The following is an 11,153-nucleotide window of genomic DNA, read 5'->3' on the forward strand; positions in this document are numbered from 1 at the left end:
CTCCTCCTTTCACCTGTTCATTGGTTACCGCTCCTGAAACCCATGATGCCAGACACTGGTCTTGCAATAACTACAAGAGGAAGCGCAGGTGATTGCTTTCACACCGCTCTCCCATCCACACTCAATCACCTGCACTTCCTCCTGTAGCTATTGCAAAACCAGTGTCTGGCATCATGGGTAGAGGACTTACAGGAGTGAGAGAAAACTTCCTCTTCCTTAGGACACCTCTACTTGTTCTGCTAGCCACCAGCTCTGCTGCCTTCTGCAATCAATGTTGAAGGAGCATTGACCATTAGATGAGACAAATGTGGACTGAAAATGACACCTCAGGTGGAATAATTGGAAAAATTAACTTTGGTTTCTACTATATAGCTTTCTATTAAATTAACTGCATTTCAGACAGACAGATAGATACTCAAGAATCTTTACACACAAAGAATATAGTATAGGATGAAAGGGGAACTTATAACTGGATGCAGCTACCTTGAAAAAATATTTACATTACATTGATGAAATGATGTTTTGTGGATAATAATTTATTTTCTGGTTTAATTTCAGACCAGCTGAGAATCACAGGTGGACTTGATTTTAGACGGTAAATCTGTGTGCAAGGTATCGTCATTGAAAGCTTTCTCAAATATAGACTGTATAGAGACCCAGAAGGTTTTCTTGAAATCCCGACCAATGAAAACATAGAGAACTGGATTAACACAACTATTAATAAATGCTAGGCTGGAGGTGATGGGAATTCCTACACTAAGCACATCATGGAGTTCATTCTGATGTTTCTCAGACAATTCAAGGAAGGAGAAGATATGATAAGGAATCCAGCAGAAAAAGAATGAAATTATTACAGCTAGTATAATTTTGAAGGGCTTGGTAGATGTGGCAATGTGATTTCTTTGTATACGCAAGGCAATCACTGTGTAACATATGACAATGATGGAGAAAGGGATAGCAAAACCTACAATGAATCTTGTTATTACTGTGTCCCTGTGTCTTGATTTACCAAGTGGAGTCTGGATACCATCTATGTCCTCATCAAAGTTATTGTAGCAGAACACTTGTCCATCTGACTCATCTGTGTTTCTAAATATAAAGTAAGGTAAACTGAAAATAGAAGCCAAGATCCAAACAACCAGGGCAACGATTGAAGCTAATCTTGGAGTTCGTTGGTTCTGACACCAAACAGGAAATATTACAGATATACAGCGATCTATACTGATAACGGTGAGCAGGAAGATGCTGGCAAACATATTGAGAAAGGCAATTGTACTGTTTAACTTGCAAATGAACGTACCAAAGGGCCAATGAAATCCAAGGGCAAGGTAGGTAATGCTCAAGGGGAGAAAGAATGTAAAGATAAAATCGGCTATAGCCAGATTTAGAAACCAAACAACATTGTCTGTCTTTTTCATCCTAAAGACAGTGAACCAGATGACCAGCCCATTTCCTGTTGTCCCTAGTAGAAAAGCCGCAGAGTAGATTACCATAGTGAACACATGAAGGATGAATAGCACATTCTCTGAGACATCATCATAGTCAAGTGTGAAAATTTCAGAAATGTTGTCATAGGTATTTACAATGATGTAATCCACACTTTCATCAATATTGGGGATCACATATCCAGTTGTAATGTTCGCCATTCTTTCACGTGAGAAGAAGGATGAAGCAATTCTTAAGAGATAAATAAATGAAAGTGTGAGATTCAAATCAATTTCCATTATACATTTTAATAAATATCAGTTTCCTAAAAGACAGTGTTTAATGACAGCTTTAAGTTTGCTGAATATTCATACGTGCGTATTATCTGGCTGGCACAAAATACTTTCCTACTTTTAGCATAGATTTATGAATACTATACAACATGTAATTGTTTATAAAAGTAGCTGTCACCCATAAAAACTGATCAGATGTTGTCAGAGTCTGTATGCTTCTCTATCCTGATTTCTGCTTAGCTTAGAATCTCTTTGGTATCTTGGTTGTATCCTATTTCTAGTCTGATCCTGAGTTTCTATTTATCTCCTGCTTCCTGTCTCCTGCTACAGTGTGATTAATGTCTGCTTTGTGGATAGTACCTTACTCTGGAATCATTACTACTCCTGTTCAGTACGTTTCTCTGGACTCTGTGGACGCCATTTTCGAGGCCCACTGGATGAGCACTGTAAAATCCCTTTTAGTTTTACACCAAAACATCTCTATGATCCACCCAGAGCACATTTTACTTTCCTATTTCTGGAGATGACTCCACAAACTAGAAGTGTGTCTAATTTTCCGAGGAGAAGTCTCAAGAAGTGTACTTTGCGCAAGCGTAAACGTCATATCAAAGTCCAACCTTCTACAACTTTAGAAACACCCCTTAATTATTTCCTTTTTTTCTACTAAAGTAAAACTCTGTTTATTTTCACTAATGACTTGAACTAATGAGAGAGAGAGGACATTAGCACTATCTTTATTACATGAAACACTTTTGTGTATTGAACGTGTTTTTTAAGAAAGGGCAAAGTATTCCTGGCGCGAAATTCCAGTGTTTCGCTATATGCCCTTCCACAAAGCAAAGAACGCTGTTAAAAATTCTCCCTCTCTACCCCATTAAACTTATTTTAACTACTACATGGAGTAAAATGGATTTTTTCCAAGCTATGCACATCGAGACACATCAGTGCGCCTGCTCCACACTTAACATAAAATGCCAAAATCCTTCCTTCGCCCAGCCCAAGCAACTCCTCAATCACTTTGCTCTCTAAACAACTGCACTTTGGTGTAAATCTAGGAACACTAGTGTAGTTCCCGGTGTGTGATGTCATCAAGTTGATTTCGTGCTCCACCTTGGCCATTTTGTGCTTCGTAAATTAGGTCCACTTTGTTTCTTGGTTACTTTATTATAGTATATGATTGTTATGGTTTATTTGCAAATATAAATTATTCTAATAAACACTTCTTCTTACAACCTTATTTTCCTGTTTTCTATCTCATTATGGAAATCTGTTTTGCTCAGCTCAGACCTAGGATCCAGCATAAATCTAATGAAAACCCTTATAGATATTCTTCTTCTAAACTGTAAACTAGAAAACTCAGCTACAAAGTAGGTAATAGCATAAGGTTAATAAACACATGGTACCAAATGAGATTATATTGTCACAATTGTCTTATAAACGCATACACAATGGGTGTACTCACATTCCGTGGCTGTCCACTAGGACCAATGTGAAGGACTTGGCAATGCTGTATTCTGATCCTGGTTGCTGCATATGTGGAAAGGCAGAAATGAAGTTATATATATATATATATATATATATATATATATATATAAATGCCTTGAGGCGTGTGTGGGGAAAAAAAACCAAGCTGCAGCGCCACCTGCTGGGCAGAGTTATACACTGACCTACAGTGACAGTTGGGAGTGGTTGGTGGTTGCCGGGGGTGACAGTGGGGAGTTTTTAACACCTTAAGTAGCTTGATGAAGGATGTGGCGATGAAGATGAAGGATGGGGTGATGGAGAAAAATTATGAGGTGGTGACATGTGGATAAAACCACGTTAAAAAAGGGCGCTTGCGTCGGGAAGTAATGCTCTTCCCCTGAGGAGGCCTGGGCTAGGCCCAAATGCATGACAAGAACCTTTTTAACACCTTAAGTAGCTTGATTTGACTAGAATGCATGAGTATCATGCACGGGTTAACTTGTGTATATATATATATATATATATATATATATATATATATTTATATATATATATATATATATATATATATATATATATATATATATATATATATATATATATATATATTGATGAACAAGGATTTTGGAGAACAGTTTACTGAAATTAAGTTTATTTAAACATTGTGTGCATTTGTTTATTTTGGCATAGTTTTGAGCGATCTAAGCTGTCTTTTCATTTGGTACTACTTGAATGGTCAAGGAGGTCCTTCTTTTTTTTTATTTGTGAATTAGAGCCAAATATCTCAAAATGTGCAAATTTTGAGGATCATAACAAACACAATTGTATCCATACAAATAAGTGAAGAAAATTATTTGTTTGTTATATATATTTATTGTGACAGAAGCAATAGGAAAATGGCAGGTATGTGTCCCAGGCTGTCTGTCTTGTGTGCTCTAAAGCCCCAGGGAGATCATTTGTATGTGGAAAGGAGCTTCCCAAAGTTGTCTTCAGCTATAGGAAAAGCTGGTAAGAGTCTCTGGGGTTAGGTATGGAGAGAGAGAAGGATGCGCTCTATAGATAAGGCCCAGTCTGTGTCTTCTGATCTTCCAGTCTCACAGCGGACTAATCAGGATTTGCACCTGCAAGGTGCTGAATAAAAACTGCTAGGCAGTTTCCTCTGTCTCTCTCAGTCTGGGGAGAAGGTTGGATGCTTTCTGAGCGACACTGCAAACAGTGACAAGTAAGTCTTGTGCTTTTGTAGGTGTCTGGGACACAAGGCCCCTCACTTGAGAAAGGGTGTTTCTGAATATTTAGTTAGTGCAGGACAGGCAAGGATTTTGTTTCTGTTTGTTCCTGTTTATTTATTTTGTGACTGGAAAATAAAACTAGCAACTAACTAAAACAATTGATTGGTGTGATATCCTTGGCTGGTCCGTCTGAAGTGCAGCGGTCTAACCATGCTGCTAACCATATATCTGCTTTTCATAAATGGACCACTGGATGGCGATGTTAAATAAAAGTTGGCTGACCATTCACCACTTATGGGTAATGAGCAGTTCTATAGCTACATGAAAAGAGGATGTGGAAGAGAAAAGATGTTTTTGTGGTTTATGGAGCAATGTCTCTATGTGCAGATGGAAAACTTGCGAAAAATTTTGTTTGGATGTTTCTTCACCATTATTTTGTCACTGGCTGTTCTATACATTTGGATTTCAATCCTGTATTATATTGGGATATACAGGTTATAGTACAATGTTGCCAGTTTATAGTGTACAGATTTATTTTCCAATAGTGACAAAAGTTACATAAAAATAGTCATATGTGATAATAACAACCATATATTGCTTTCATTATTTTAACTGTACTAGACAGAACCAATCTACATGTTACATTAGTTATGTTATAGGCACCCTATTATTGAATCGGATATCAATTGTTTGCAGAGAATCCCCCTAACAAATGGATCGGCCGGGTTCTCTTAATGCCACTAGTCCTCATTTTACAATCAATGTCCTTCAGCTAAGGTGAAGTCAAACGCCAGAAACTGGAGTGCCTGCTTATGTTTCCAACTCTGGTCTTTTAGTTCTAATATTTTCTGGCAAAGCATGCTGGGACTTGTAATTTCACCTGGAGAGTCACCTGTTGACCACTCTCTCCTCATACAAACGCTGCAATCCCTAGGTCTTGAAGGCACTGTCCTATCCTGGTTCTCATCCTACCTATCTAATCGCTCTTTCAGTGTTAATTTCTCTGGATCCACCTCTGCTCCGCTTCCTTTATCAGTTGGAGTTCCACAAGGCTCAGTCCTAGGTCCTCTGCTATTCTCTATCTACACCACTTCTCTTGGAAAACTAATAAGCTCCTTTGGATTTCAGTATCATCTCTATGCGGATGATACACAAATTTATCTATCCTCTCCTGATCTTTCACCATCTGTGTTGTCTCGCGTTACTGACTGTCTTTCTGCCATTTCATCTTGGATGTCTTCTCGCTAACTCAAACTCAATCTTTCAAAAACTGAATTAATAATATTCCCACCCAAGAACAGAAGCTTCCTGCCTGACATTTCTATTTCTGTCGATAACATGACCATAAATCCCACCCCGCAAGCTCGTTGCCTAGGTGTAATCCTTGATTCACAACTGTCGTTTATTCCCCACATCAACTCTATATCTAAATCATGTTACATACACCTAAAGAACATTTCCAGAATACGCACATATCTGACACAAGACACCGCAGAAACATTAATTCATGCACTCATCATCTCCCGCATCGACTATTGCAATTCCCTCCTTACTGGTCTTCCCAAAGTCAGACTTGAACCCCTACAATCTATTTTGCACGCAGCGGCTAGACTGATTTTCCTTACAAACCGTTATTCCTCTGCTGAGCCACTCTGTCAGTCTCTACATTGGCTGCCTGTATTTCAACGAATCCAATATAAAATTCTTCTACTAACATACAAGGCCATCAACAAAATTGCACCGACATACATTTCCTCACTTGTCTCGAATTATCTCCCTACTCGACACCTCTGTTCTGCACAAGATCTATGTCTCTCCTCCACTCTCATCACATCCTCCCATTCTCGGTTACAGGATTTTTTCCGGGCTGCACCTACTTTGTGGAATTCCCTCCCCCGCACAGTAAGACTTTCCTCTAGTCTTCAAACCTTCAAGCGTTCACTGAAAACCCACCTCTTCAGACAAGGTTATGATATTCCTCAACCATCATCTTAATTTTCCTAGATTACCCTATTGCCATCCTCTACACTGCTAACGCAAGAGAACTACCTTCTGACCAACATTGCAACACACACAGCCCACTCAATACTTTTACCTTTGCAGTCTGGCTGGTCCATTGTGCAATATGATGTAGCACATGCCCTTGTGTTTCTAACTCCCATTGTCCTATAGATTGTAAGCTTTCAAGCAGGGTTCTCTTACCTCTCTGTCTGTATGTATTACCCAGTATTGTCTTATTAATGTTTGTTCCCAATTGTAAAGCGCTACGGAATTTGCTGGCGCTATATAAATAAATGTTGATGATGATGATGATGAGAGTCAAAGGTTGGCCATGCCTGCCTTACAGTAACAACATAAATGAGACTCCAATAAGCAATATTTTTGAGATAAAAATCTACAAGTAGTAACTATTGATTGTGGCCCACAAGAGGTTGCACTGTAGATAGAACTTTGAAGTGATGGAAGCAGGAGAAGGGGAGAGAGGACCTATATATGCACAAGGTGGGAAAGAAGACACATTTGCCCAAAATAAATTGCATCACGTGTCAGTAGACTCTGCAGCTGGTAAATGACATTTCATGCAGCCTTGAGCAACCCCACCATAACCCACATCAAATCAAACAAACTACTTTGTAGGGGATGACGCAGACACTGTATGTTTTTGTTTCCTCTATTCACCCATCACATAGTATATTTTTAAAAATAAGGGAAGAACTTGTTTAGCGAGAACTTCTGGACAGACTGTCTTACTATTTCTGGCAGACACAGAGACATAGCTGATGTTCTTTATAGCAGGGGAGTAGGATGTGCATATATTAATTTTTTAGCAGAATTTAGTATATTTATTATGGGATAAAATGGAGAAGGAGAAATCCAGTTCTAGTCTAACGGCAAACTAAAAAAAATTGTCACTTAAATATATTGATTGAGAAAGGAATGAAGATGGTTTAAGTTGGCAAATATTAAAGAAACTCTGCCACTTTTACCACACCAATAAGTTTAAGCCGATACATTATTTCATATATATTTGGCAGAAAATAATCAAGCTACATGCTACATGCTTTGTCGGTGGGATTATTGCGTATCTCCGTATAATGTGGGTGGTATTGATGTTTAATGTATATGTGACACAAGTTAACCCGTGCATGATACTCATGCATTTTTTTGTCAAATAATGTCAGTTTACCAAATTTCAGGTCATTCGGATGAGCCCTTTCTGAGAAAATAGTTTTTTCCACAGACACACACACACTAACACACGCCGCTACACATGCAGGGGCCACATGCAGGGGCGGATCTAGAAAATGTTTGTTCTCTGGGGGGGATGATAGGGCGGGGCGATTTAGTCCCCGCCCCCTTTCCGACTTCTGAGGCTGCCGGGGCTGCACAGTATGTGCAGGTCTCCTCGGCAGTGACAGGCAGGGACAGTGTGTTTAAAACGCAATCAGAGCAGCCGGGCAGCTCACTGTCACTGCCAAACGGACCTGCACATACTGTGCAGCCATCGGCAGCAAACCCCTGCTAGGGAGGGGTGATTGCCTCACGAAAATGAGTTTGACCCCTCAACTAGTCAATAATGTCAGTATACCAAATTTCAGCCCTTTTTGAGGTTTTTTTTCCACACACACTAAGAATTTAGTAGGTCAGTTAACCCGTGCATGATACTCCTGCATTCTAGTCAAATCAAGCTACTTAAGGTGTTAAAAAGGTTCTTGTCATGCATTTGGGCCATAGCCCAGGCCTCAACCACCAACCACTCCCCACTGTCACCCCCGGCAACCACCAATCACTCCCAACTGTCACTTCTCCTTCAAGAAATATATATATATATTTTTTTTTTAAATCTTTATAAACACTTTTAACAATTAAAATTAAATTAACAAATTAAAAACATCTTAGTATACCAAATTTCAGCCCTTTCTGAATTTTTTTTTCCACACACACTAAGAATTTAGTAGGTCAGTGTATAACTCCGCCCAGCAGGTGGCGCTGCAGCTTGGTTTTATTTTTTACACACACAGACAGACTAACGCACGCCACTAGACATTTATATTATAGATAAGCAAGTTGGAAGTGTATTTGACACCAAGATCTTCACAGATCGAAAGGTGCCTCACGTTACCACTATGTGCTGTCGGAGGACCGTGTCCCTTCTACTATTAAACCCAGTGAATAAAAAGTATTTAAAATAATAAAAATATGAAAGATGTGGCACTTAAAGTAATAGTAGTCACAGTGACCCTATTTTCTTTAGTTTGTCTCTGACCCCATAAGCATGTATTGCAGTTTAATAATACATGCTTAATGTAAAGTAATTAAGGTGCCGTTATACTGTACATTAGTGCTCTATATACCGTATCGTACAGTGAGATAGTTTCAAAACTTTCTCTTATTAATCAATAAGCCGCTTAAGTCTTAATGACTAATATGCCTGAAAATGATAAGAGAGCAAATCATATGATTATTGTAAAATATATATTTTAATAGTTATAAGTTGAAGTATTTTATATGTTTATAAAAGTCACATAGGGACTTTTATAAACATAGCTCCATATGTGGAGCTGAAAAAAAATGGAATTCTCTTTATAGCTTAAGGTCTTGTAAGCTTTATAGAAGACCGCAAACTTCACTGTCACACCACAGTATTCCAAAGCTAGTGTAGAATTCGGGACCCCACTGCATCAACCCAAAAACAGATTTTAATAGAATTTTCACTATAATTTCTGATAACAAAATACTTAACTATCACTATGAAAATAACATAAAAATTATAATAATAATAATAACATGTACTATCTGAAATGATAGTAAATATCACAAACAAGAGAATCAACCTCTGCAATTTACTAGCTATGGAGAATTGTCTCTTTAATCATGATCCAGTGGACAAAATCACCTTTATTATATACTATAATTTAATTCAAACATGGGTGTGGGCTGTGATTAGAGGTTTAATGTTATCAGTTCTTGTTTTCAAAAGTTTACATTCAATAACTGTAAAAAATATTATAAAGAAATTATTAGTGCTAGATGCCCTACTCACAATGGGTCTGCTGCAGAGCTGGTTGCAAATCAGGCAAAATTACGCCAAAGAAAACAGAACATAAAAATAGCAAATTGACGCACATAAGGACTTTAACATCTGTGCAGTTCGGCACCAGTAGCATATGCACACGGCTTATTCGAGGCAGACGTCACAGGCACCTAAGTAGCACTTGCGCCCATCCATTTGTTTTATGGGGCACAAATGCATTCGCTATAAGGCATTATTAAAACTTAAAGAAAATTAATATAGCAGAAACTGCTCCCCATCTCCTGTCTGAGAAATTTCTTTCTCTAAAAATGCACATCATAGCATCACTTATGCTTGAAGGACAAAAAGAGAACCAATTAGCAATCGCAAAAAGCCTATTCCCTGTCTGCACCGTTCACAATTGAACAAACAAACACTCACTCTACTCGGCCTCTGTTAGAATTCCCCTGTCTCACTTCTCCGGGCGACAATGCGTGCGCCCACTTTCTGAGATTTCACACTAGATACACAACAGAAACCAGCGAACGTCCCACTTAACATCAGCCGTTAGTATCCATAAACATAGATGTTTAAAGCTGCTTTAATTTATTGATTTTGGGGACAGTTTTTCATAAATGACAAAGCCCAATATTTTATACAGCAAATTATATATTTTATATTTTAGCCCATTGTCTTAATTTTCCATTAATATGGCGTAATAGATTGTGATTTTTTAATCTATCTATTGAAATCCCTAATCACGTTCTTATTTTTGATTTGGATATTATATCTGATTAGCCATATATTCAAAAAAAGTTTTCTATTATTTTACTATTTTATCATTCATTGGTTGTACAGCTAGTGCTGTTATTTTCCTTGTCATGTTCTTTGCAATAGGAAATTGCAGTATACTCTTTGATGCTTTTTGCTTATTTTGAATAACTGTAAGAACATTTTAATATTTCCTATACTGAAGCTGCAGAGAACAAAGTATCTTGGTAGAGTACGTTTGCAAATACATCTGTGTGTGTATGTATTTATGATTATAGATGTACAATATTGTGCATGGATATATAGTAAGAATAAAGTTTAGTCAATTACTTACTTGTTTATCTTGACGTATGTTGTCCCTTCTAATTTCTAGAAATGTTTTCCTATTGTTCTGTCACTGAAAATTAATATAGACACTCAGGGATGACATCACATATGCTGAATTTGCTATATCAATTAGGGAAGTGTTCCAATCATTAGGACATCCCCTTTCAGGAAGTAATTTCAGTAATTACTAATAAGATGTGATCTCTATAGAGTTAACTAAGACAAACAGCATTATGCAGTGATTCAAAAGTAGAGGCCCATACGTAGCAAAATGTTTGCAAATCTTCTTATAATCCTGAGTGGTCTGAATACTTGTAGAAACATATCATAAATAGATCATTTCTCTTTCTAGAAAATGTTACTCTGTGACAACACGTGCTTACATTTGCACAAATCTAAAAATAAAGGACAGGCTGATTTTCTCTCCTAGTAAAAGGCTTTTACCAAAAACCTCTGAGATTCTACGATTCCAGTGAAACGCCTTTTGTGCATGTTGGTTGAAAAGCACATTTCTAGGCAAACTTTGTGCTATGTCATATAAACCATTAATCACATATAACTGAGACGTAATAAAAAATATTCCTGATGTTTCCTCGTGATAACCATAAGACCTAAAAGAAGCTAAACCAA

The 11,153-nt window shown here is 37.7% G+C and overlaps 1 protein-coding gene across 1 annotated transcript; it reads right to left on the minus strand.

Annotated features, from left to right (window-relative positions):
* Positions 1–515: 515 nt before the first annotated feature.
* Positions 516–10,571, minus strand: LOC142107774 (chemerin-like receptor 1). Its single transcript, XM_075191391.1, has 3 exons — positions 10,531–10,571; positions 3,181–3,245; positions 516–1,677 (listed from the first exon to the last, which is right to left on the minus strand). Exon 3 carries the CDS (start codon positions 1,644–1,646, stop codon positions 555–557), a length of 1,092 nt encoding a protein of 363 aa, XP_075047492.1. The 5' UTR covers positions 1,647–1,677; positions 3,181–3,245; positions 10,531–10,571; the 3' UTR covers positions 516–554.
* Positions 10,572–11,153: the final 582 nt, after the last annotated feature.

The sequence above is a fragment of the Mixophyes fleayi genome, chromosome 11 (assembly GCF_038048845.1).
Source record: "Mixophyes fleayi isolate aMixFle1 chromosome 11, aMixFle1.hap1, whole genome shotgun sequence".
In the NCBI taxonomy this organism is placed as follows: domain Eukaryota; kingdom Metazoa; phylum Chordata; class Amphibia; order Anura; family Limnodynastidae; genus Mixophyes; species Mixophyes fleayi.

Excerpts from the sequence above, each read along its gene's own strand:
- LOC142107774 (XM_075191391.1), bottom strand. The coding sequence starts at position 1,646 with ATGGCGAACATTACAACTGGATATGTGATCCCCAATATTGATGAAAGT.